This window comes from Balaenoptera ricei, chromosome 6 (assembly GCF_028023285.1).
Source record: "Balaenoptera ricei isolate mBalRic1 chromosome 6, mBalRic1.hap2, whole genome shotgun sequence".
Classification (NCBI taxonomy): Eukaryota; Metazoa; Chordata; class Mammalia; order Artiodactyla; family Balaenopteridae; genus Balaenoptera; species Balaenoptera ricei.
In genome coordinates, this window is record NC_082644.1 from 118,758,975 (window position 1) to 118,785,897 (window position 26,923).

Consider the following 26,923-nt stretch of genomic DNA (forward strand, 5'->3'; position numbering starts at 1 on the left):
TTCTCCACACCCTCTCCAGCATTTGTTATTTGTAGACTTTTTAATGATGGCCATTCTGACCAGTGTGACCGTCTCGTCTCTGGATTCCTACCCACCTCTCCCATCCCACTCTGTCAGCCTGAGCAGTTTCCTACATGGACCCCATCACTACCCCTGCCCCACGGAGAGGGGCACACGCCGCATCAGGATTTTGTTTGGGGAGAGGACTGGTCTTGCCCCCTTCAGCCTTGCCCCTTCCACGCGGAGATTTTTCCCCAAACCCAAACCCAGTCACATCACTTCCCTGAACAACACCCTTCAGCGGCTTCCCGTTGACCTTAGAAACTCCGTTCCCGTGGACCACAGATCCTTCCTCTCACCTCCCTGGGCAGCCTGGGCCCTGAGTCCTCACAGATCAGCCCCCTGCCCGGAGCACAACCCACCCCATCCACCCCTCCTGTCTGGCAAACTCCTCATTCCTCAGGGCTTGGCTCGGAGAGCGCCCCTCCGGGGTCCCCGCAGGCTGGAGATCTGGGCGGCCAGCCCTTGCCTCCCCTCCTCTGGCCTTCAAAGAGCACAGCAATCCCACTGCATTGTCACAGGTGCGTTGCTGCACACACACGCCTGTACCCAGCTGCCCTCCCCCTCCCCCCACCCCGGGCTCCGAGCTCTGAGAGAACAGAGTCTGGGTCTGTGTTCCTGACCCTGTAAGGCCAGCACTGAGAACCGGGCAGGAATGCTGTGTATTCGTTGAAATCATTCGCTCATTCATTCATGAACAAATGAACTCACTTACATGAACAAATGGGTCTTAATATCCGTAACTCTTTCGGAGGAGAAGGGGTCTGGAATCCGGGAGCCAGGAGGTGGGTAGACAAAACCAACGGGCTGGCTGACCCCCACCCCATCGCTGCCCCTCCACCATCACGGCCAGCGCTCCGCACATTCCCCCCCTCTCCCCCGACCCAGGCCTGGCCCTTCCCTCCAGGGTGTTGAGCCCTCCCACAGGGGAAGAGGTGATCTTGCTTTAGTCAACCAGCCTGGTCATACCCACCGTGTCTCCCCCAAGCCACACGCCTGAGCCCCCCAGCACCCCTCCATCAGCCTCTCTCCTGTTGGCTGGCAAGCTGCCTCTGGCTTCATAATGGGTAATAGGATTTATCAATAGACTGGAGGAGGTGATGTACGTTAAAGCACTTAATATAAAAGGACTTCGCACAGAAGCCCAAATCTGATTTGGCAATGAACTCAATTGCCAGCCTGACTGCGTTCCAGGAGATGCAGCAGCCGGCATTTATCCACATTACCCTGAGAGAGCCAGGTCACGCCAGGTGGCCGAGGCCTTGCACACCCGCGCCCTGCAGCTCGGCTTTCAGTGCCCCCTCTTCTCGGGGTCTCAGGCCTTGAGTTGAAGCCTTTTGACCCAGACGGTTCAAGTTCTCCAGCATCCAGGAGCCCTCTTCCCACTAGTACCCTAGCCCTGCCCCCATTCCACTCGTTAGCTATGAGTCCAATATTTTATAGGCTTCCCTTAGCAAGATCCCCAACTATGTCCTTCTCATTACTGGTCACGTCTTGATCCAGCCTCTCTAGGATCAGGAGAGGTTCTCCTGACCATTGCTTGCTTCCTTGAAGGCTGCCAATCTCTCCACGCTGCTGCGCACCAGCCAAGGACACGGTCTCTCCCTTAATCCCCCAAAGAAGATCTAACACCCCCAGGCCACAGTGATCTATCACACGTGGATTCACAGGCTGGGGCGAGTGAAGGGGAATGATCACGTACGAAGAGAACACGTCAAAGGATGGCCATCAGCCAGCACTGACCTGGAGACCCAGCCATGGGCCGTGGCCACCTGCTGCCTGGGAGGGGCAGCCCCTGGACCACCTCTCTCGGGAGCCCCCAGCCCCCTCTCATGGCTGCATCCTTCCTCCCTGGAGTCCAGGCCTCCAACCCCAGATGCCTGAGCCCCTCCACAAGGGAAGTGCCCTTCTCGAGGTCAGCCTTCTCCCGCATGTGTCCACCCTCACGTGCTAACATCTCCAGGCCAGCATAGGCTTGGGGTTTGCTTCCCTATAAACCCAACAGCCCACTGAACTGTTTTTCCCCAAACAAATGAACAGTCTTTCCCCAGAAATAAATGCTCTCTCTGACAAGGGAAATGGGAAGACACTGCTGGCGGCTTTAAAATAGAAGTTTGTTTCAAGCGACCCTGGCCTTCAAGGTGTCAGAAATACACCCACCCACTCCCAGAAGTCTCCATATGCAATGATGTTTGGACAAGTGGTAAAAGAAGTGGGGGAGACACCAGGAAGAGGTGATCGATTACCAAGAACCCCCCGGGGGCCTGCGCTCTCCCAGGCGCCCCACCTGTGCTCACCGAGGGGTCCCTGTGACTGCTCTGAAATCCTGGCAGGTTTGACCATTGAGGGGAACCAGCCCTGGCCCCCTCCTCCCTGCCCGGCTCCGGCACCCGGCTCTCTCGCTCGCCTAAACTCACCACTTCCCCATCTCTCCCCCAGGAGCCGATGACATCACTCTTTCCGGCAGCCAGGAGTTGACCTACATTCCTCCACCCTGCTGTCTGGGAGGCGCTCCAAACACCCCGCTTCTCTCACCCTGAGGAGGGGAGGGCCCGGCTCACGATTTCCGATTTTCGTGGCGCACTGGTGCCAGGCCCGTGTCCAGATGGCGCTCCCGCCAGCAGCTCCCAGGCGCTGCCCGCCCCTCCCTGCGGGGCAGGGCACGCTGGCGCCTGGCACGGGCTGGTGCCCCCGCCGTCCCGACGACCGCTTCGTGCTTCGTGCTTCGTGCGGCTGTCAGGCCCCCGGCCGGGCCCGGCAGGTGGACGGGAGCGGGTGAAGTCAGCATGTCAGTCTCCTGGCAGGAGCAGGGCACATTTCCCTGAGAACTCGGGTTGTCTGGGATGGCCGTCCCGTGCAGGTGAGGCTCGGTCCTGCCTCCGGACAGTCATGGTCCCCTGGGGCTCGTTAGGGACTCGTCAACTAGAGAAAAAGAAACGACTTAGCGACTTAGAGGAGAAGGCAGCCAGTGGCCTCGTCTCCGGAGGGCAGGCAGCCCCGCCAGCTACTGATGGGTGGGTGGGGACACCCAGGCCAGGCCTTGAGAGGGGTCAGGGGTCGGGCCAGAGGGCCAAGGCTCACCATGTGGGTGAGCAGGGGTGGCAGGTAGGGCTGCCAGATAAAATGCAGGATGCCAGCTAAATCTGAATTTCCGATGAACCACAAACAATTTTTTTAGTGTAAGCGTGTCCCAGGTATTTCATGGGACATACAGGCAAACCTTGTTTTATTGCTCTCACTTTATTGAACTTCGCAGATAATGTGTTTTTTTACAAATTGAAGGTTTGTGGCAGCCCTGCATCGAGCAAGTCAATCGGTGCTGTTTTCCCAACAGCGTTTGCTCACTTCGGGTCTCTGTGTCACATTTTGGTAATTCTCGCACTACTTCAAACTTTTTTTCATTATTATTACATTGGTTGTGGTGGTCAGTGATCTGTGATGTTACTCCTACAACTCACCAAAGGCTCAGGTGATGGTTAACATTTTTCACAATATAATATTTTTTTACTTAAGGTATGTACATTTTTTTAGACATAATACTATTGCACACTTAATAGACTACAGTATAGTGTAAACATAACTTTTATGTGCACTGGAAAACCAAAAAAATTCATGTGACTCGCTTTATTGTGATATTTGCTTTACTGGTCTGGAACTGAACTCGCAATATCTCCAAGACACGCCTGTACTTATACTAAAAAGTTATTCAGTGTTTACCTGAAATTCAAAGTTAACCAGGCATGCTATATTTTTATTTGCTAAATCTGGCAATTGTAGTGACAGGAGGCCCTTCATGGAAGCGACTCTAAGAGGACAGTGGGCGTGTCCCAAGGGGCCTGGAGAACAGGCCAGCTGATCTCGGCAGGGGGGCTCTGGGGTAGGGTGTTGGCAGGACAGCGTGGATAAGGGGACCTGTCCCTTGGGGCTGGGCACCTGGGGGCTGCCGAATAAGGACGATCTTTGTTCCTGGGGATCCCCCCACATTCCCACCAATGTCACTCGTTGGCCATTAGCAATGGCAAAGCAGCTGGTATTTATGGAGGTCTCCCTATGTGCCCGACCCTGTGCTGAGCACGCCCCATGAGCCAGCCCATTCTCATCCTGTCAATAGCCCTGTCTCGTGGAAACCGTCAAGTCCCCAGTTTTATGGACCCGGAGACTAAGACCCTGCGGTCGCCTGCCACCACACTGCTCCAGCCGTGATACTGCCTGGCTTTCACTGAGCCGTTAAGGCTCATCCGTGCCAGATGCTGTGCAAAGAGCTTCTGTGCATTGTCTCCTCCCTCCCTTCCTTTCCTCCTTCATTCATTCAGCCGCTATCGATTGAGAGCCCACTGCGTGCCAAACAGTATATTAGGCACCCATGAACAACTAAATAGAAAAGTTGAAAAGCTAAGATGTAATTCAGCCCTTCCAAATTGCAAACGAAAGGTCTGAGATCCGGAGAAGTGACTCGCTCAAGGTCACCCAGGCAAATCAGGAGCAGGGAATCTGCTCTGACTCTGGCTGCTGACTCAGCGTCTCTGTTCCTCCCTTACCCCCCATTCTTACGGAGCCACTCCTGCTGCCATCCAAAGGGTCAAAGCCCCGGGATTCTGTGATGGGCCAGGCAGCAGATCCTGATGGGCTGGGAGTGGACTGCTGGCCAGTGGCAGGCCCCGTGGACTGGCCGGCCTTGCCCTGTCCCTCTTTCATTATTAAATAATGTTCCCTGATGGATGAGCTGAAAAGTGCTGTGTAGCGGGGTCAGGCGGCTCAGGTGATGGCTTTCTGGTGAGATGGATGGTTCTCAAAGGTCAAATTCAGAAAGTAATTCCCTAGGAAAATTGATCGCATGGATGCAGGAGAAATACTCGGGCCAGCGGTAGAGCCAGGAGTCTGGACCACCCACCTACATCTAGACGCAGGCTGCAGTTGGTGTTAGAAAGTTAGGAAAGGGAGCTTCTTTCTCCTGCATTTCCTTGGCTGAGGCTGGGCTTCGGAATTGGTAGTGGGCTTGGAAGTATCTGTCCGGTGGCCCTCCCCACTGGCCTTCATTATCCAAGTGGAATCAACATAAGGCAAGTGCCGGGAGAGACAAGCCAATAGAATGGTGATGAAGTCCAAGTCTGGCACCGACAGTTCTGGGTTCAAATCCAGCCTCTTCCACCCAGAGACCTGGGGTGAGTTCGTGACACTTGACTTACTACAATCTTATATCCTTACCTATAAAATGGGAAGAGCGATGCCTTCTGGGTTTTCACAAGGATTCAGTTAATAACGCACGTCACCTATGAGTGCTCTATAGAGTATTTATATATGCTTGCTTATTTATTTTAATTTCATCTCCCGAGGGCCTTCTGGAATAGGGAAGAGAAACCTCAGGACGGCAGCCTGAGGGAGGGGGGAAGGACATGACTGTGTCCTTTGGGGGAATTGTGGGCAGGTTGGATTTCTCTGAGCCTATATCTGTCTGAGAACCAGCACTGGAGACCCTCCAGGCCGCCACCCCCTTCTTAAAGTGGGGCTCACCAGCTGTATGGCCTTGGGCAACTTGCTGAACTTCTCTGTGCCTCATTTCCTTGTCTGTAAAATAGAGATAATAGCAATAAACCTTTCATGAGGTTCTTGTGAAGAACTGACACATTCATTCAAGGAAAGCTTTCAGGACCCCGTCTCTAGACACTCATAAATATAAGAAATGAGAAAACCAACAAGACACTAGCATTTGCCAAGCACTTATATGCATGTCTTCAGGGCCATGTCTCAGTTACTCCTTATGACAACCATATGAGGTAGGTGCCACTGCCATCCCTATTTTACAGATGAGAAAACAGAGGCCGAGGAACTTCAGCAACTCTCCTAAGGTCACACAGGAAGTGGCAGAACGTCCCAGTCTAGGGCAACCAGGGGCCAGGGCTACCATCTTACAATCAGCAGGAAAGGCAAGAGGAGAAGTATTAACCCCAAATGAGCACCTGTGTGCGAGGCTGGGTGACATGGCAGGTGCATTACTTATGTCCATTCGCTCATCCCCTATTCAGGAATGACCGAGGTCACCGATCCTCACGACAGCCCGTGGTGTGACCAGGCTTGTTGCTCCCCATTCTCCAGGTGAGAAAACTAGGACTCAGATTAGTGAAGAATTTGTGCAGGGCCACCCAGCATGTGCACTGGGAGCGGGTCGAAGCCCTGCCCGCTGATCCCAGGATCCCAGTGCCCGCCACACTGGGCCGCCACGGCATGTGGACATTCAGTGTGGGCTCTGGCGTCAGGCTGCCCGGATTCAAGTTGTGGGTCTGCCCCTTACCAGCTGGGGGGCCTCAGGCAGCTCACTTCACCGCTCCAGGCCTCAGTTTCCCCGTCTGCATAATGCAGATAATAATAGTATGTCATTCATAGGATGGTTGGTAAAGGCTGAGGTGTTTATCCGTGAGGAGTTCTCAGAATGATGCCTTGTATCAGCTATGTTCACCCAGCAAGAGTTTCTTTAAGGTGCAATGGTGCTAGGTTGATACAAATAGTAAAACAAACCTTTGAAGTTTTGCAGGAGAGAGATTGCAATAAAACCCTGGTTCCCAGGCTTTAGTCACTCAGGTAACGACTTCACTATTTCCCATATATTCCAATTAGTTATTCATTTGTTTGTTTAGCAACAGCTTTACTGAAATGTAATTTACATACCATAACATATCCATTTAAAGTGTACAATTCAGTGGCTTTTGGTATATTCACAGAGTTGTGCAACCATCCCTATAGTCAACTTTAGAACATTTTCGTTTCCCCAGAAAGAAACCCTGTACCATCTAGCGGTCACTCCCATTCTCCCCTCTCCCAAGCCCCTGGCAACCACGAGTCTACTTTCTGTCTGTTCTGGACATTTCATATAAGTGGAATCATACAATATGTGGCCTTTTGTGTCTGGCTCCTTTGTGTAGCATGATGTCTTCCAGGTTCACCCACGCTGTAGCAGGTGTCGTGCTTTGTTCCTTTTTATGGGTGAACAATATTCCATGGTGTATATACACCACATTTGGTTTTTCTGTTGATGGACATATGAGTTGTTTCTACCTTGTGACTATTATGATTAACACTGCAGTGAACATTCATGTACATGTTTTTGTGCAGATGTGTTTTCGTTTCTCTTGGATATATACTTAGGAGGGGAATTGCTGGGTCATATGGTGAGTCAGTTTCACTTTTGTGGAAAGTTTTCCAAAGTCACTCACAACACTTTACATCCCCACCGGCAGTGTACGTGGCTTCCATTTCCTCCAGATTCTCACAATCATTTTCTTGTTATTATCTGTGGTTTTGACACTAGCCATTCTAAGGATGTGAGGTGGTAACCCTTGTAATTTGCTTGCATTTCTGTGATGGTTAGTGAAGTGACCATGTGCTTGTTGGCCATTTGTGTATCTTCTTGGAAGAAATACCTATTCAAATCCTTTCCTCATTTGAAAAATTGAGTTGTCTTTTTATTATTGAGTTGTAAGGGTTCATTATATATTCTTAGATATAAATCTCTTACCAGAGATAAGATTTTTCTCCCGTTCTGTGGGTTATCTGTTCACTTTCCTGATGGCGTCCTCTGAAACACAAAAGTATTTAATTTTGATGAAGTCCAATGTATCTATTTTCTCTTCTGTTACTTGTACTTTTGGTGTCATGTGTAAGAAATCACTGTTTAATCCAAAGTCGTGAAGATTTACCCCTGTGTTTCCTTTTCAGAGTTATCTAGTTTTAGCTCTTACATATAGGTTTTTGATGCATTTTGAGTTAACTTTTGTTTATGGCGTGAGGTTGAGTTCTACTGTCAGTCTTTTGCATAAGGATATCCACATGATTTATTTATTTACTTAATAATTTCTTTAAATGAATATGCTTTTAAAGTTTGACCTCATCTAGGCCAAATAATATTTTTGAGATTCCCAGGCTTGGTGAGTTTGTCACTTAAAAAAAAAATACTGTGTAATCAAAAATAAACAAAAACGATTAAACTCTTCTATAGTTCTAGCCCGCATCTCCCCCAGTCATGTCATGTGCTCCACTTTGGGAAATGATGCTTATTACAAAGGACATTGGGACGAGGGAAGGTATAGCAGGGGCTGATGGGAGGCCCTCCCTGCAGAAGTGACATTTGGCCTTGAACCTGACACGCCCACTAGGTGTTAGCTTTAGGAGAAAGGGGCGGAGCCTGGCAGCTCGATCCAAGCGGAGGGAACTGCATTGCGCAGAGGTCTAGAGGAAAGCAGGATCAGAACTCATGCTGGACAGAGATGGGAAGAGACACAGAGACATGGAGAGACATAGAGGGACACAAAGAGAGAGGCAGAAAGGTGAAGCCCCATGCATGCGCGCGCGCACACACACGCGCACACACACACACACACACACACAGAGCGCATTACTCCCTGCAATGCGCTCCCTGCAAAAGTCAGGAAGTCTGAGAAGCAGTTCCATTGACTGCGTTCTGTTTCTGTGCCAGCCCTGGCGAGGCTTCCCCCACACTGTGTGGGCTCCTCCTGGCAGCTCTGCCCAGCAGGGAACTTCTTCTCTCCCCGATAGAGGAGGCACTGTGCTCATTCCAGGGCTCAACCAGGGAGGGCAGGGAAGCCAAGACACCCTCTGGGAGATGAAGATGGTGGGAGGGGCTGGCCAGCATGGGGCGGGGCAGAGACAAGGTCAGGGAAGGATGTCTGGATTTGGATCCAGAGTAACCTTTAAACTGCATGACCTTGGGCAGGCTTCTCCCCAGCTGTATGCGAGCCCCCGCCAGGCCTGTCGAGCTCTCACATTCCGTGACTCCCTACTATCATCATTATAACACGCTACTCAGATTCAGCTGCCCTTTTACAAATTTTTAACAAGCCAGGGTCAGTGTTAACACCCAAAGTTGAGATGGCAATCTTTGTTTTCTGTAGCTGATATCTGAAAATATCTGATCCTCGGGCCAGAGGCATGGGGTACATTCCTGGTTCCACCCAGCTGGGGTGTTCCTCTCCAGCTAGCTCAGTGGTATGTTAAATAGGAATTCAGATGAAAAAAATTAAAACCTTCTGAGGTCTAATACCAGAAGGTTGGTTTTGCAAACAAACTTTTGTTAGACAAAGTCAGCAGGTTTCTTTCCTGCAGGACTTGTCAGAGCCTTTAATATGCTAATGTGCACTGGGACCCTGGGTGGAGGGTGGCAGTCAGGGAGCAGGATGTGAGGGCATTAGGAGAGCATCACATGTGTTGACCAATAAGGTTTAAACACAGAACCTTTCTTTGCCATGGACCATCCTTGGGGTCTAGTGTTCCCAGGAAGAAGGGTCCCCAGTGCCAGCAGGTGCCTGCCCATCCCTCTCTGTGCCTTTCCCAGAGCTGAGCACATAGTAGGCCCGCAGTACATATGTGGTAATAGATTGGAACTCCAGGGAAAGAGTGAACAGGCTTTCTCATGCTCTGTTTATTTCAGCTCTGTGCTGCAGTAAAACCTTGACAGGGCTAAGTATCCAGGGAAGATGGAGTTAAAATAGCACAGATTTTAGCATTGGCTAATTCCCTTGGACAGGGCCTTCACTCTACATCAGAATTCTATTCCAGAGAGTCCAAAAAACATCCTTGAACCTGGGACTTGAGAGTCACGAACAGTGCACGGTGTGTAACACGGAGCGATCGTTTCCCAAACAGGACCCTGATGGACCTGCTTCTCCTCCTGAGAGGAAAGGCCTGTGTGAGCTCAAGAACCAGCCTCCTTCCCCACCTAGCCTGACTTCCAGTTTTCAAAAACCATTTGTTATCTACTTATAAAAGTAATACCTGCTCACTATAGAGAATGTAGGAAACGTGCAAAGTGACAAAGAAGGAAATAGAAATAATAACTATAATCATTTATAATCCCACCCCTCCCTCAGGACAGGTACAGGAATACCTAGATGTATTGTCTACTGGTGTTTCAGGTATGGATATATGTACTTAAACATAATCAGAAGCTGCATGTACTAGTCTGCTTGGGCTGCCATAATGGAGTGCCACGGACTGGGGGGCTTTAACAACAGACATTTCTTTATTTTCTCACAATTTTGGAAGTTAGAAGTCCAAGATCAAGATGCTGCCAGGGTTGGTTTCTGGTGAGACCCCTCTTTCTGGCTTGCAGATGGCCAATTTCTCACTGTGTCCTCACATGGTGGAGAGAGAGCTCCAGGGTCTCTTCCTCCTCTTGTAAGGGCACCAACCCTATGGGATTAGGGCCCCACCCTTCTGACCTCCTTGAACTTTAATTACCTCTCTAAGGGGTCTCTCGCCAAATACAGTTGCATTGGGGCGTTAGGGCTTCAACATATGAATTTGAGAGGGGACACAATTCAGTCCATAACACTATAATACCTACAGTTTGGTATGTTACATTTTTACAATCCATATTCTAACCCGTGTTATCCTCTTGGACTCCGGAGTTGGATATCTCTGCGTTCCGGTTTCAGTCACAGTTCTGGACAGCCCTGTGACTCTGGGCAAGATACTTAACCTCTCTGAGCCTCCATTTCCTCGTCTGTAAAGTGAAGGTGACAATAGTACCAGCGTTTGTGGTCATTCAAGGGTCGGATGAGATACCCATTGGCACACAGTAAACACTTGCTGAGTATGGTCTTTTCATTTCTATTTGGAACATTCCCCAAGGCTTGAAGTAGCCTTTGACAACATAATATTTAATGGCTTTATAATACTCCATAGCATGGATGCGCCTAATTTCCCATAACCATTCCTCAAGATGATATGAGGGCAGAGAGAAGCCATGAGAAGGAAGGCAGCCCCGGCACTTCTGAAGCCAGCAGGCAGCAGGTTAACTCCGAGCTGCAGGGCTGCTAGGAACCTGGCAACCAGTTTTCCCCATTTGGGATCCTTGACCTGGAAGGCCGGCCTCGCAGCAGTGCTCCAGTCAGATGGAGACAAAGAGGGCAGGAGGGGAGGCAGGACTGATTTATGAAGTGGGAAGATGCAGGGAGTTAAATATTCATCGTGTGGATAAGCAGAGGCTAAGGGGAGACGCTGTGTCCCAGAGGAGCGTCACTCAGTGGAAGGTGGGGTATGAAGAGAAGGGGGAAATTACGAGCTGGAGAAGAAGTGCTGGTTTAGCATTCGGGAAACAATCTTTGAGATGATGAGATCCAGCGAGGGGGAATGTTGCACACGCCGGGCATCACTGGTGGGACGTAGGCGCCTCCACCCTAGTCCATGCCACTGTCCTCTGTTGCCAGCTGGGCACAGCTTCCTGCCCGCTCTCCATACCCTGGCTCTGGTCCCCCTGACAAAGCATCCTCCATGGAGCGACCACGGTGATATATAAAATAGGAGCCAGAGCAGGACACCTCCAACCTTCCAATGGCTTCCAGAACACAATCCAACCTCCGAATCACGGTCTGGCCTCCTCCTCCCCCTTACCTCATCTTAGACCTTACAGGTTGAGCTCTTCTCGGCCCTAGGGTCTTCCCCGATGCTCTTGTCTCCTTCCAGAAGTTTCTCCCCTCCTTGCCTGAGTAACTCTTGATGTTCCTTCAGGTCTCAAATTTAAATTGTTCTTCCTGGAAGCCTATCCTGCTCCCCCCAGACTACGTTAAGACCCACCCATGATCCCCTCTCCTTTGTAGAACACGTGGGCACCTATAACAATTGACATTAATGAAAGATTTGCATGATTATTATTTTAAAATTAAGTCTATTAAATTTTAGGTTTTAGGTTTACAGAAAATTGAGCAGATCATGCAAAAAGTTCCGAATACCCGGGTTCCCCACCCAGTTCCACCTGTTATTAACATCTTGCACTAGTGTGACACATTTGTTATAGTTGATGAACCAACATTGATACAGTATTGTCAACTCAAGTCCACAGTTGACATTAGGGCTGTATCTTGCTGCTGTGTGCTTCTGTGGGTTTTGACAAATGTGTAATGTCGTGTGTCCACCATGACAGTGTCATGCAGAGTCACTTTCCTGCCCTAAAAATCCCCTGGGCTCCACCTATTCATCCTCCCCACCCCTCCCCCAATCACTGATCTTTTCATTGTCTCCCCGATGGACCCTATCCTCCATCAGAGGAGGGACCCCATCTGCTTTGTCGACCATTATACTCACCATTCCCAGCTCAGAACCTGGCACATAACAGGTGCCCTATAAATATTTTTCTTTGTGTATTTTAATAACAAGAAAATCCTACCAAACACATTATTCTGCAATTTGCTTTTTACAAATATTGACAATATATCTTGGAAATCTTCCCATATGAGAATATAGAGCACTCTCTCTCTCTAACTTTTTATTATGGAGGATTTCCAACATGCGTACAAAAATAGAATCTACTATAATGAACTGCCATATACTTGTCACCCAACTTCAGCAATTAACTCATAGCCTTTCTTGTTTCATCTGTATCTCTGCCCATGTTTTCCCTTTCTGTGTTATTCTGAAGCAGATCCCAGACATCAGATACTTTCATCTGTAAATACTTGTGTGTGTCCCTAAAGCTAAGGACTTTTAAAGATGTAACCACAATACCATCATTGCATTTAATAAACATTAATTTAATATCACCAAATGTAGTCAGTGTTCAAATTTCCAGTTGTCTCACAAATATACATTGTTTATCTGAGTTTAGAGGTTGTTTGACCAAGATCCAGATGAGGTCCACGATCTGCACTTGATTGCTTTGCCTTTGAGGTTTCTCTTGATCTGGGTCCCTCCTCCCTCCATTTCAAGTTTTGCCCCTTGCAATTCATCTGTCCTATAAACTATATCATCACTTCTGGATTTTGCTGATTGCGTCCCCCTGGTGTTGTTTAGTATGTTTCTCTGTCCTCTGTATTTCCTATCAATTCGTAGCTGGATCCAGAGTGTTGATCAGATTCAAGTTCAATTTGTCTTGACGAGACTTTTTCTTTGGTTGTCTCTCTCTACTGATGCTCTGTGCCTACAGCTATCCATTCGGTAGGGGATGCTACATGGTGACTTTCAAATTCTGTCCTTCCTTCTTCAATTATCAGCTGGAATGCTTCTATGAAAAGAAACATCCCCTCATCAACTATTGGTTACCTGGAGGTACCCTTTTTATAGGACAGGCGAGACAAATGCTTGATTCTTTCCCTTTATTTACTGGTTTCAGAATGATGAGTTGCCTATAAATATTTGAATGAATGAATGAATAATACATGTGTGGATGAATTGACAGGCTTTTTGGAGTTGGGGCTTCTTTCTGCCCTCAAGGGCATGGGTGTGGGCCGCGGCTGAGAGCAGAGGTGCAGCCTGGGGCCAGGTCCACGTCCCCACAACCAGGGACAGGTAACTCTTGCTACCTGTCAACCCTCCATGGTTGAGAGCAAAGGTGATCAGAAGCTGCGTTACTGAAAATTCAGCACCTGGGACAAGGGCATCTCATCACCCCACCCTCACCGAGAGGTAGGAGCCAGGGGCACCTCATGCTGGGGAAGGACTCAAAATGGTGAATCCGGGAGTATTTGTCCCAAAGGAGAGTCGTGGCAGGCTGGACAGATGGCCTCAAGAGTCCCTTCCAGGCCACCCTCCAAGCCCCTCCAGAGAGCTGGACCAACCCACCCACACGCTCACTGACGCCTTGCCCCCTCCATGTCCCCCCAGGTGCAAGTGCAACCTGCACGCCAACCTGTGCTCCGTGCGCGAGGGCAGCCTGCAGTGCGAGTGTGAGCACAACACCACCGGCCCGGACTGTGGCAAGTGCAAGAGGAGCTTCCGCACACGGTCCTGGCGGGCTGGCTCCTATCTGCCACTGCCCCACGGCTCTCCCAACGCGTGTGCGTACGCAGAGCGCCCGCTGCGCCCGGGCCCCCCCCCCAGCCCCCTCCCCCCTCGGACCAGTGAGGCCATGGTCTCCCCGCAGCCTTCAACCTCAGGAGCTGTGGATCTCATCACGCACACACATGCACACACATGTCCTCCCTACAGAGGTGTGCACACAGAAACATGCACGCATGCACACCTGGACACACGTGCGCACACACACATATGCACACACAAGCACACCCCTTGTTGCCAAGCTCCTAAGCGCCAGGCCCTGTCATCAAGAACCTCTAGCACACCTGCATCCTGCTGGAAACCTGAGACGAGCTGCCTCAGCAACCTTCCGCTGACTTTCCCTTCTTGCCCCCAGGGCAGGAGAGAAGGCCCAGAGGGTGTCAGGGAGGAGGGGGTGGGGACCCCTCACTCCGGGTTAACCGTGAGGAGCAGCGCCATCCCTCGTAACCAGTGTTTATGGGGCATTTACATAGCCAAGTGCTATGGGGTCCCCACTCCCTCAACCCTTCGGGCGGCCCCAGGAAGCGGGTCTCCTATTATCCCATTTTACAGAGGGGTCCTCCGAGGCCCTGGCCCGTGCGTGCCCTCTGCATGGTCCTCTCCTCTCCCGGCTCAGCTTTCCTGTGCCAGAGGTCATCCTTGGGGTGCGCCCACACACGCCTGCACTATGAACACCCTTTGGGGGCCCCCATCACTGGCCCCCAACATAGTCCCTGGGTATCTCCATGAAACCAAGAGTCCCAGGGAGCCCCCAGCTGCCATGGGTAAGGGGGCCTGGGCTGGTCCCAGAGTGGGATCTCCCCAGCTGCCCCCGCCCCAGTGATTTGCTGACGCTGGTCAAGTGCTTTGACAAGGAGGCTGCACCGGGCACATTCTATACACAGCTTCTCAGCCCTCACAGTAACCCCTCGGGTGCTATTTTCATTATTATCCCACTCTCCAGATGAACAAACAGAGCCCCAGTGACCCTCAGTGCCCTCCTAGTTCAGCAGCAAGTTAGATACCACCGCTGCACCCAGCTCCAAAGCCAGGCTGGGCCGCCGGCACCGCTCAGCTCGCCCCTCCTGGGCACGCTCCCAGGAGCCCCTCCATCGGCAACCCCGCGACCAACCGGTGAAAGATTTATGCAACTTTAGGCTGACAAAGCCGGAAGCCTCGCAACGAGGCTGTGACAGGCATGTTGGGCGTGTGCGGGCGCCGCTCAAGAAGCCTGTGAAGGGTGACCTCCCAGAGTCACGGCACCTGCTGGCCTGCAAAGGCACGGAGAGCGCTCTGGGCGACAGCCCACCCCGCCCGCTCCCCCCTCACCGCCGCGTGCCCAGCCCACCTCTTTGTTGCCAGGACCGTTTCTTGAACACTTTCCTTCGTCGCTGTCACCTCCCTCTGGCTCGCAGGCTCATCCCTTCATCTGTCCTGCTGGCCCCCCCACCTCCCCGCTTCCTCTCTGGACCCTGTTCTCCTCCTGGAAGGATCCCCCCAAGGTCCCCCGGCACCCACAGGCTAAGACCCTTACCTGCAGGTCATGCACTGTGGGCCCCCAGGTGCATCCTCCCAGGCCTCCCTCACTGTCCCGCCACCAGGGTCACCAGGGGAGGTCCTCACGCCACACGTCCCCTGCCCACACCCCGGCGTCCACCCCAGGGCTCCCAGGGCACGGAGGGGTGTCCTCACTCTCCGTCCTTTGTCAGGACCGCCTGGAGGGGAAGCTGTGGCCCCAGCTCCTTCCTTCTGAGACTGACGATTCCCGCCCTGGTACCCAAAGTCCCAGGTCAGACCGTGGCCTTGGGCCCCTCTCATCCCCAGGGCACAGACAGAAAGGCCCGGGTCGGAGTCAGGCCTCTGCCACTCGCAGCTGTGTGGCCTTGGACAAGCCATTTCTCCGCCTGAGCCCTGTTTTCTCAGCTGTAGAATCAGGACCCTAATAAAACCCCCTGTGGGGCTGTTGTGAGGACTGAATGGCCCAGGTGGGAACAGCGCTCAGCCCGTGCCCACGTGCAGAAAGCTCTCAACACGTGGCAGGCGCTGCGATCATCTTCCAATCAGTCGTTCAGCCGCCGTCCCTGCGTTTCCTCAGATGGGAGCCTGCACCATGGTTTCCCTCTGGTGGTAACTTCCATCAGAGCTTCCAGTAAACCAGTCTGTTCCCGTGGCTGGGGACCCTCATGTTCTCTGAAATCCCATCACTCCTGAGAGAACGGCCACCCGCCTCCTTGTCCTGCACTGGAGGACCCGAGAGTCTAAAATCAAATGAGAAGGGTGCCTGTGAAGCCCCCAGCAGAGGCTTATCAGCAGGTCCCCTGACAGGGTAAGTCACAGCTCTGAGACTCAGTTTCTCCATCTGCAAAATGGGCTAATAGGGGCCCCTCCCTCTCAGGGCACCGTTGAGGATGGAATGGATGATCTGACCCAATCCCTGCACGGTGAGGTGCCCAGGCCCTCTGGTTTCCTTTCCCCAGCCCTGCCACCCCCTCCTCTGCAGGGAGGAGGTGGCTGGGCCCCTTACTCTGCTGTGACCCTTCTCTTTCCGCAGGTGCCGCCGCAGGCTCCGCCGTTGGCAGTAAGTACACACCTGGGTCACCACCACCCTGGGAAGGCGACTGGGGCCCTCAGTGCACGAGCCTCTTTGCATGTCCTGGGAAGAGCAGGAGGGGAAAGACAGGGCTTTCCTGTCGCCCTGGACCCACAGGCCTCACCACCCGCTCCTCTAATCCATTTGCTTCTTCCCCCTCCTCACCCCTCCTTCGTGTCTCACAATTCCTCCCCTCTAGCTTCTCAGCTGGTGCTGCTTTGGAAAGGTCCCCTTGCCCCCCGGGGGAACTCTCTGCTCCTCCCTCTCCTGCCAGGCAAGAGTGGGGGTCACCTTCCCCGACCAGAACCCCCCCACCCCCAGTCTGACCATGGGGTTTGGCCTCCCTCCGGGCAGCCCGCAGCTATCACCTCTGCAGCCGCTCGCCCACGGGGAGGCTGAGGGAAGTGAGCCCGGATCCCGACGCGTCCAGGTCAACTCAGGCCCCAGAGCAGCCAGACCATCTGAAGGAGGGTCAGGGGAGTCCCGAGAACTCAACAGGGAAGGTGAGGGAGGGCGGTAGGGGGTGACCAACTATCACGAAGTCATCATCAAGCACGCGCAGTGCCAGGCATCGGCTAAGCAGGATACTCGTACTATCTCATTTCATCCTTGAAGCCACCGCCCCCCTAGGTGGGTATTGCCATCTGTTCTCAGATTCAGCAGGAGAGAACTTGTCAAACGGCCAGCCAGTGCCGACCCCAAGTCTCAGAAAGGCTTCCAGGGGCGCCGTCTCCCTCTGCCAGGGCTCTTTGGGGCCACACTCAGCCCCGGGGCTGCTCCCTGTGGGACACCAGTGGGCGGAGAGGGGGCCAGAAGAAGCTGGACCTGGAGGGGACGCTGGTCCGCTCAGGGGGGTCTTAAGTTGCTTCTCTGCGTTGCTCCACACCCACCAACTCCCCCACCCTCTCTTGCTTTTCTCATCTCTTGCCAGGCATCAGCAGGTCTCGGAAAGACCCCGTCCCCAAAGCCCCTGTGGCCGCTGTGGCCGTGAGGGGGGACCCCACCACTCCTGCCCCTTCCACATCCACTGCTTGGGCCCCCATGGCCCCCAGCACCCCACAGCCCACAGGTGGGTGCCCAGCTACAGCCCCAGCTGCCCTGCCCTTTCCCACTTCCGGCCCGAGTCCCTGCCTCTCTCTGTGATGTGTGATGATGTGGGAGCATCAGCCCTGGGGAGGGGAGGGGCTTGGCTTTTAGAGTAGAGAATGCTAGATCCCAGAGCCGCAAGAGCATGGTGCCAAGAGGCCTCCGGGCCGTCTGGACCCACCTGTCACTGGGCCCAGCCAGGGCATCCAGGGCTCATGTGAAAGTCCTGCATCCTCTTCCTCCTGCCCACCCCCGCCAGGGCACTGCTCAGCCTGGCTTAAAGGCGGGGTGACCTAGCAGGGGGGGCCCAGGGGAGCCGGCCCAGGCCCCGCCCCCACCAGCCATCCTAGCCCCGGCTCTGCCCCCTGCCCACGAGCAGCTGACCCCCGGGAACGGACAGTGCAGGGTTAGTCAAGAAGGTAGTCTCCTCGGATCAGCAAGGCGGAAGGGACCCTCTGAGCTGGCGTTTTCACACTCTGGACGGCTGGGCCCTTCAGGGCAGGGCCAGGCCAGGGGTGTGTTCAAGGCTTGGGGTGCTGGGGTGGCCCCCTGGTCTCACCCGGTCTCACTTGGGGCATCCCACCAGCTCCTGCCTGCTGCGAGTGCCAGGAGTCTGAAAGGACTCATCCTTCCCAGAGGATGCCGGGAAGATGTGGCCAAGGTCCCTGGTCCCCAGCAGTGTGCCCCGCCTCTGCCCCACCCCCTCTGCAGGGAGGAGGTGGTGGGGTAGGGGGCTCCTTACTCCTTGGGCAGTGCCGTGCCCCTTCCTCTCTCTGATGCTCATGGACCCTTGGAAGGGTGGCATTTCCAACGGGCAGAGAGCCCTCCGTCAGCTGGGGTGGGATCCCCGACACTCCGGCTTCGGCCTGTTGGGGGTTGGTGCTCCGCAAGCCCCCAGCCAGTGAATGCCGTGGAAAAGTCCCCCTCGCCCAGCTCCTCCGCTGGACCAGAGGGCGACACATCACACTTCCTTTCTTTCTACCTCCTTCCCTTCTCCGCGGGAGACATTTGCAGGGGGCAGGGGGCTAGCCGGGAGATTCGAGGATTTCAGGATGGCTTCTTGGCCCAGGAATCCTCTTTGGGGTGGAGGACATGCGTCACTCTGGAAATCCGGGCTCCGGACACAAGTTGGTCCAGCCGCCTGAGACTTGCGCTTTTTTTGCTGAGCCTGTGATGGGCAGACGGGACCAAAAATAGTCGTGGTAGGTCCCGTGTCTGGCTGCAAACGGTGATCTGTCTGGGTGGGAGGCCAGACGCTCACGCTCACACACATTGAGGAAGCTGGACCCCGTTTTTGGAGCTGCTTCTGACGTGGTACGAAGGGTGCAAACTGCAAAGCTAGGAGTTAAGGAAAGCATCAGAGTCAGGGCGGTGAGCCTGCACGAGAGAAGGTTTGAATCGTGAGGGTCCCCAGGACTCAGGTGGTGAGAAGGACGTACCCCGCCCTCCAGGCAGGACCAGCATTCAGCGGGGTCATGGTCCACTTTGCATCCTGAGTCCAGTGCCGGGCTGCAGGCATTAAGAGAAAAAGGCAGCTGCGGTGTGACAGCCGGTGACCTGAGTGTCCCAAGTCTTAGGGGTCATCAGTCCTCTTTAGCAACTGAAGCCTATGCCTGGGCCCCCATGATGCCCATTCCCCCCACCCCACGAATCGTGACTCTCACTGCAGCTAGTGGAGCTCAGACGTCTCCTGGGCCAGGAGCTTGTACTCTATTCCTTGCTCACAGCCCCACGAGATGGGGCTGTTATCTTCCTAGTCCCATAGGTGAGGATATGAAGGCTTAGGAAGAAGCAGCTGGATTTTTATGGTATGTAAATGATACTTAATAAAGCTGTTTAAAAAAAAGAAAAAAGAAGCAGTTGCTCAAGGTAACAGGCAGGACCTGAACTCGGGGCTCACTGACTCCTGATGTTTCCTGCCCACTCAGCCACCCCGTGCCACGGCCCCGAGGCCTCGGGGGTCTGTGAGGTGGTGCCGCCTTTAAGACCTGGCTTGCACAGCTCCCCAGTTCCAAAGGAACGGACGGGGCCTGCATCTGGCCTTGGCAAGTGACACGGGCCATCGTGAGAAGGCTCCTCCCGCATACCTGAGTGTGTCCCTGGAGAACCCAGTCTTTTCCACCCCCAGGCCCCCCTGAAGGTCCTGATTCTCTCCAGGTACCTCCCAAGAAGTGCGTTAGGCTCTCTGGCCCAAGCCCACCTGGGCCCTTGAACCCCTGGCCCAGATTTTTCTCCCTTCTGCCAGTGTCAAGCTGTCCAGAGGGCAGGGGCTGCCGGCAGAAAGGCTGTTCAAGACCACTAACCCTCTCCCCAGCTTGGCCGCCGAGGGTGGTGGGAGAGAGGCTGCAAAGCACAATGCCTTCAGGGCGGATTTATCGCGGCCCTAATTAAGCCCTTGCCAATTTGGGCACCCGCATTCTCTTCTCATTGAACATCCCATAAATGTCAATTTCATGTCCAGAGGCTCTTGGCTCCCAGCTGTAAAGTCTCCCACACTACTTAGCTGGTAGATTTTCTTTTTCTTTCCCCACCAACCGGCATCGTGCGTAATCCCTTTAAGAAGCGGAAAAAATCTGATTTCTCCCTTGTCCCTCTGGGTTTGTCCTTTGAAATTCGGCACAGAATGATTCCTTGCCTTGCCAGCCCTACCTGCGTCCCCTGCTGTGTGTCCGGTTAGTCTTGGAGATGGGCACGGTGGCATTTGGGGGCTGACTCACGTTGGGGTCCCTGGTGAAAATGGGCCCAATCTAGGGGTCAGGGAGGATGCTCCAGTCCCCAGATTGGGGTTGGACAGGATGAGGACCCTCTGGACACGTTTGATGTCTTGGCCAGAACACACGTCCGCTTTACAGCCATTAGCCAGAGACTTTAGCGCAGAGAGGTCTGGGCCCAGATACATGGGACTTGATCTAACTCTAGCCTTCAGTGTGGCCCCGGTGACGGGGGCCACACAGGGAGGGAGATTCAAGAATCAGGTGTCCCGCCGAAGAAAGGACTGCCCAAAGTACGCAGATTCTCGGGCGTGGGGCCCCCTTCCATCCGGTGTCCATGCGCCCTTCATAGGCTGCCGTAGTGTAGACGCTGCCTCTCCTGTAGATTTGAACCCAGTTCTATTTGGCCAGTGTAGGCAGAGCCGCTTCTTATAGTACTGCTTCTTGTAAGGGGCCTGTATGCGGTGATGCCTCAGTAGGTCCCCAGGATACGCCCAGCCCCAGCCCCTTGCATAACTTGGTTTCTCCTCTTCTTTCCCCTAAGAGTGGATCAGGCCATCTACCGCTGCCCCCCTCTGGGCGAGCGCCCCCTGGCCCCAGGTGTCCTCCAGTGCAGAAGGTATGGGGAGCGGGGAGCTCCTTCTGAGACTCTGTAGTGGAGGGAGCAGGGGCACGGGGTGGGGACGCAGGGTGGCAAGGGGCCCAAGGGCGCCGAGGGGAGGGGCCTTGGAGCTCTGCCTGCCCCTACCCCCAACTCTCACCTACTTAGCCAGAGTGATACCACCACACCCGACCCCTTTCAATCCTACACTCTAACCCTAACCCTAAGCCCCAAGGGCTTCCGAGGCAAGTGGAGACCCTGTCCTGATGACAGTAAGCCTCTCTCTCCCACCATCGTGCTCACAGGACCCCCTGGGCCGAGGTGGAGCTCAGAGTCAGAGAGGGCTTCCTGCAGGGGGTTGGCTGTGAGTAGATGAAGGGGGAAGGTAGCCTTCCAGGCGGCAGGACCAGCTGGGGCAAAGGCTTGGCGGTGGGATGGCAGGGAGCAGCGGCCTGACCAAGCGAGATGCAGGGAGGGGTCGTGGAAGGCACTGAGACCAAGCCCAGAGCCTCATTCTCCCACCGCAGTGGGAAGAAACACGTGGGGGCCCACGGGCTCCTTTGTAGCCGTCGTGGACACACCCAGGAGGCACACAGGGCCTGCCTGAGTCTCCAAGATGGGACGCTGTCCCCGGTCCCGGCTCACGGTTCCCTGGACGTTAAGCCCTAATGCTGGCTTAGGCAGCAGCCCAGCCCACACCTCCAGTTCCCCTCCCGCACCAGCTGTGAGTGGTGAGCAGGGCTTTGCGCGCCCCCTGCTGGCAAGCAGTTCCGGAGCCGGACCCACAACGGTGAGGGTCTGCAGTTCCCAGCAACCTGGCCGGCCTCTGAGTCAGGGCGTCCTCCCCGGTGATGGAGAGCAGGCTGGAGCAACCACTTCCCGGCCCTGGACCCACTGGGGCACGACAGCCTCCCAGGTGGAAGCCGAGGAGACCATGGCATGCTCCCCCGCAAATACGGGGCTGGGATTCTGGGCAGTGGAAGGCAGGGCAGCCTGTGCTCATGGCTGGACGGCACCTGCCCAAGGGGAGTCCCTGGACGGTAAAGGACTCACTCTGGCTGGAGCAGGGAGCTTTCTTCAGAAAGGAAGGGAGGTGGCCAAATCTTGAATACCAGCTACAGACGCTGGACTTGATGCTCACGGGAGTTTGGAGAGGGGAGGGGAGAGCAAGAGTACAAGGGTGTGCAAAGCAGTGTTTCCAACCAGTCAAAAAATTGTCCAGCTTCAGCAAAGTATTTAGCACAATATGAGGGATGTTGGAGATAGAGAATACTTTGGAAGGATGAATCCAGCTGGATGTGTAGATGGTGTCCAAGGAGGGAGCAAAGGCAGGCCCGGTTCTGTGTGCTCCTGGTTGTGCGATGTCGTCTCTGAGCAGGTGACAAAGCTGCTCAGAGCTTGCCCAGGGCACCTTGGGAGCCTGTGCTGAGCTTTACCTCGACCAGGACAGCCCACCCTGGGCAGCTGGACCACAGCTGATGAAAGAGCTTCTTTCTCATCTCTCCAAGCTGCGGGCACCTCCGCTGCTGCCCCCGCCCCTGCCAAGGCCTCCAGACTTTTCCAGCTCAGGCCCAAATCTCCTCAAGTGATGCCTATTGAAGAATTCGAAGGTAAGAGGAAGGCCCCGGGGCCCCTCTCCCCCCGACCTCCACTGGAAAAAACAAAACAAAACAATGCAGTACATGGACCGATGCCCCCTCCCCGAGTAGCTGGGTCAAGGTGAAACGGAGCCTCTCTCGCCTCCAGTCCTCCCTCCCCAAGGGAGCTGGGAGCAGGTATGAGTCAGAAGTACAGTGGGCAAGCACGGGGCAGGCAGAGGAGCTACCAGGAATAGCCTGTCCTGGCTTCCCGGGGAGGTGTGGCCCAGCGACTTGTCTTGGCTGAAGCAAGATCTGGGACACAGGGGTCACTGACAGTACTCTTTGGGACATCTGGAGGATGCCTCACCTTCTCACTGTCCCTGGAGGGACAAGGTGAAGGGGACGGGTCCAAGAGGCCATGGTGTGGGAATGCTCACCATCTCCTCCTGGGCACATCTCAGAGGCTCATTTCTCCAAGGTCTCCCATGCCCTTGACCCTGACACCTGGTCAGTCCCTCCTTCTCACATCACAAAATGGGGGTTGGGTCCTCTAGAGATACACAGATGGTGTCTCACAGAGGGGAGCTGGCATCCTTTCTCGTTCAAGGGGGTGTTGAGCCTCTTAGGAGGGACACCAAGGGACGTCCCCCTCTGTGGCAGGGAAGGTGACCCTCCTCACCAAACCCCTCCCCTTGATGATGTCATGGGAGCTACCTCCAAACCCCGGGGGCCTTGACCCAGGTGGTCCCAGGTGCCTCCAGTGAGAGTCAGAAGCTGGGCCAGGGCTAGGAGGAGTCAAGGTGAGATGCTCAGGGCACAAACCTTAAGGCAGCACTCACTCTCAGGGTCGTGCCAGAGCAGGCCCTCTGATGCCAATGAGATTTGCAGAACAGCTCCGGCTAATAAGAAAGGGTCCTGCAGGTGGTGTTTTCCTTCCAACCGTCTTCCAAAGCAGCATGGGGAGGAAGCTCCTGGCCCTTTCCATCCTCTCCAGCGTTCATGCATGCGTCTACCCTTCATTGAATCACTGGGGTACCGTGGTGAACGCCGTGAACCCAGGCACCGCCCTCCCTGAGCTCACGGTCTGGCGGCATGACCCATCCTCCCTGCATGAATCATGTCTAACCACCCCAGCATCACGAGGGCCTCCCTCCAGAAAGCACTTCGCCCTGGTACCCGGCCAGGCTTTTAACGGATGCTGCCCACTGGCCCTCCCTGGTGCCCTGCCCATGGGGCCAGGTGGTAATCTGTGAGCTGGGCCTACACGGGTTCTCGTTCGGGCTCGAAGCTAGCAGGCCCATCTCTCCCCACATGGTACAGAAGTGTTGGAGACCCAGGGCACCTTCCTGTGCCAGGTCCTACCCCTGGCCTCAGTGTTCGGGAATGCACCAGGGAGGGGGCAGCCAGAAGGCACACTCTCCATCTGTTCTCTGACCCTTGGTGTTTCTCGCGTTTGGCCGGCCCAGACTGCGAGTGCTATGGCCACTCGAATCGCTGCAGCTACATCGACTTCCTGAACGTGGTGACCTGCGTCAGCTGCAAGCACAACACACGAGGCCAACACTGCCAGCACTGCCGTCTGGGCTACTACCGCAACGGCTCCGCGGAGCTGGACGACGAGAACGTGTGCATTGGTGAGCCCTCGGCTGGGAGGCGGGGGCCCCGCACGCGAGTGTGCGGACCAGGGTGCAAGGCGGAAGAGCAGCGACACCCCTGCATCGGAATCCCCGGGGGAGGCCGGGGAAATGCCCATTCCAGGGCCCACTCTAAAGCCTCCAGAATCCGCTCTATTAATAACCTCCCCATGTGGTTCTCCCTGCAGGCACTGGCATTTCAGAGCCACTAGTTCCAGTCAAAGACGGGTTCTAGGGCTTGCCTGGCTGTGTGCCTTTGGGCAATTGTCTTCCCCTCTCTGGGGCTGTTTCCCTGTTTGTAAAATAGGGAGGTGGATCAGATCAAGGGTTTTCAGCCGTTTTGGGGGGACTGAAGCTTTTCTTCAAATGAATTTTTTTCTCACGCTTTATATGCCCGCCACCCCCAGTGGGCAGACGGTTGGCTTTCTTTAAACTCTGCTCCAGGACTGGCTTTTGGGGTAAAGAAGGAAATCTACAGGGGCCCTGGGCCCAGGCAGAGGCAGGCCATCCCAAAAGACCGAACATGTGGCCCACAACCAACACGCACTAGTCTGGAAGATGGTCTCCAGTAGAGGCCAGTTCTCAGCCCTCTGACGCCCAGCGCCCTTGGGAACCCATTGCCCATCCCCCGCCCAGCAGGCCAGCCCCGGCTGCGCACAGGAGGGGCTGCCCGCAAAGCCGCAGCTGTCAGCCTGAATTACGGCAGCGGCCTTCAGATAATTTCATCACAGCTCTAAAGTGATCCCAACGGAACTGTGCTGCCCATGTCACACCAGCCAGCAGCAGGGACAGGGCAGGGCCTCTGGATCCGATTAGAGGCGTGCCTCCTCCCCCAGAGCCTCCTTTAGCCTTGCCTGTCTGCCTCGGCCCCCCACCCCCGGGCCCGGCACTAGGCGACAAGGACTCCCAGAGTGGGGGCATTTGGCTCCTCCCACGGAGCAGGGTGAGCTGGAGGCCTCTGGGGCTGCTCCACCCGCCCTGGAGAGGAGCTTCGGAGGCCGACTACGCCCTGCCCCCTCCGCACACACACCCCCGGCCCCCAGGACAGATGCCCGGTGGCCTCTGCTGAGGCTCCTCCCACCTGTCAGTCACAGCTCTTCGGAGCCAGGAGGGATCAGCGCCCTTCCCGGTTACAGAAGCGGAGACGCAGGCCCAGGGACGGGAAGGGGATGGTCCGGGCCACACAGCGCCAGGGCCAGAGAGGGGAAGGGGCTTAGTGGATGTGAGAAAATGAAAACTGTCCCCTCGAGATCTGGACGCCCCAGGCGTCCCCACCCCGCCGTCCAGCGGCGGGTGCGGAGATCCGGCTGGGAGGGTTGCCGGGGCGGGCGGGGTGGGCCCGTGCGGACGGCGCCCACACGTCGCCCCTGATCGCTCGCCGTGCGCGTGTCCGTCTAGAGTGTAACTGCAACCAGATCGGCTCCGTGCACGACCGGTGCAACGAGACCGGCTTCTGCGAGTGCCGCGAGGGCGCGACGGGGCCCAAGTGCGACGACTGCCTCCCCACGCACTACTGGCGCCAGGGCTGCTACCGTGAGTGCACGCCGTCCCCCTGCGCGGGACCGCGTACTGCGGGGCCCGGGGCGGGGCCTCGAGGCCGCCCAGGTCGGGTCCGGGTCGGTGGGTGGGTCCCAGGGGCGGGACCTGGCGCTTCCGGGGCGGGGGCCCGGTAGGTGGGCGGGGCCTGGTGTTGCCCAGGGCAGGTCCGGGTGGTGGGCGCGGCCTGAGGCGAGCCGGTGTAGAGTCGGTAGCGGGAAAGGGCTTGGAGGCCAAAGTGGAGTTAGGGGTTGGCTGCAGTTAGTTGGCTGGAGGCGGGCGGATTTGCGGGGAGGGAGGGAGGGAGGCGGTCCGAGGAAGTGAGGGGCTGGCGGATACCCGACGTTAGCCACGGGAGGAGGGTGGAAGGGCGCCCCAGGCACGTGGAGCAGCACGTGCTAAGCTCTGGACGGGAGAGCAGGTGCGTCTGAAGCACCGCACCAAGGCCAGTGCCGGGCCGGGGCGGGGAGAGCCGGGCAGCGGCGGGAGGGAGGCAAGGGCCCGGTCTCGCCCGGCCCTTGGTACCATCCCCGCCGGGACGCTTCGGGCCAAGTGCGCCCTGAGCCTCCAACACCCGCTGGTCCAGGCCGCGCCCCCAGTGTTCGCAGGTCCCAGGGGCTGAAGCTCCAGCGAGGGGCGGGGGGAGGGAGGGCTGGACCGGGCCGCCACCCGAGTTAACCGCCCCTCCGCCCCGCAGCCAACGTGTGCGACGACGACCAGCTGCTGTGCCAGAACGGCGGCACCTGCGTGCAGAACCAGCGCTGCGCCTGCCCGCGCGGCTACACCGGCCTGCGCTGCGAGCAGCCCCGCTGCGACCCCGCCGCCGCCGACGGCGGCCTGGACTGCGACCGCGCGCCCGGGGCCGCCCCGTGCCCCGCCACGCTGCTCGGCTGCCTGCTGCTGCTGCGGCTGGCCACCTGCCTGGACTGCTGAGCCCCGCGGAGGACCCCCGGCCAGGGGGGGAGGCCGGACCGTGCGCCCCGCCGACCTACGCCCCGCGCCTGGCGAGCCGGGAGCCCGGGGGCCGGCGTCGGAGGCCCGGCGGCCAGAAGGGTGCGGCCCGAGCTGCTCCCAGGTGCTACTCAGCAGAGTCCTCCCCCCACCCCCGTCCCCCCCGAAGTGGCACCTGCCCCCGCCCCGGCGCCGCAGCGGGGGATGCTGTGTGGTCGCGGCCCCAGCGGCCCGCGATTTCGGTCTTAGTTTTTCTTTTATCTTACCCACCGCCCCTTTCCTTTTTTTTTTTTTTTTTTTTTTTTTTTTTTGCGGGCGGTGAGACAGCGGGGTGGGAGAAGCGCTGCTCATCCCAACAGCCCCAGGTCCTGCCTCCTGCCTCCCTCTCCCGCCCCCACCACACACACGACTGT

General features: G+C 55.9%; 1 protein-coding gene across 4 annotated transcripts in view; it reads left to right on the plus strand.

Moving 5' to 3' along the window:
* NTNG2 (netrin G2) overlaps positions 1-26,492 on the plus strand; it is a 73,439-nt gene extending 46,947 nt beyond the window's left edge. For 2 of the 4 annotated variants that reach the window (XM_059926607.1, XM_059926608.1), the window contains 7 exons: positions 13,669-13,841; positions 16,373-16,399; positions 20,753-20,827; positions 22,318-22,419; positions 23,856-24,023; positions 25,422-25,556; positions 26,257-26,492. In XM_059926607.1, the coding sequence (XP_059782590.1) occupies positions 13,669-13,841; positions 16,373-16,399; positions 20,753-20,827; positions 22,318-22,419; positions 23,856-24,023; positions 25,422-25,556; positions 26,257-26,492 (916 nt within the window). The remainder of the gene's footprint in view (positions 1-13,668; positions 13,842-16,372; positions 16,400-20,752; positions 20,828-22,317; positions 22,420-23,855; positions 24,024-25,421; positions 25,557-26,256) is intronic. The other 2 variants (XM_059926610.1, XM_059926611.1) reach the window with 2 other exon arrangements.
* The last annotated feature ends 431 nt before the right edge of the window (positions 26,493-26,923 follow it).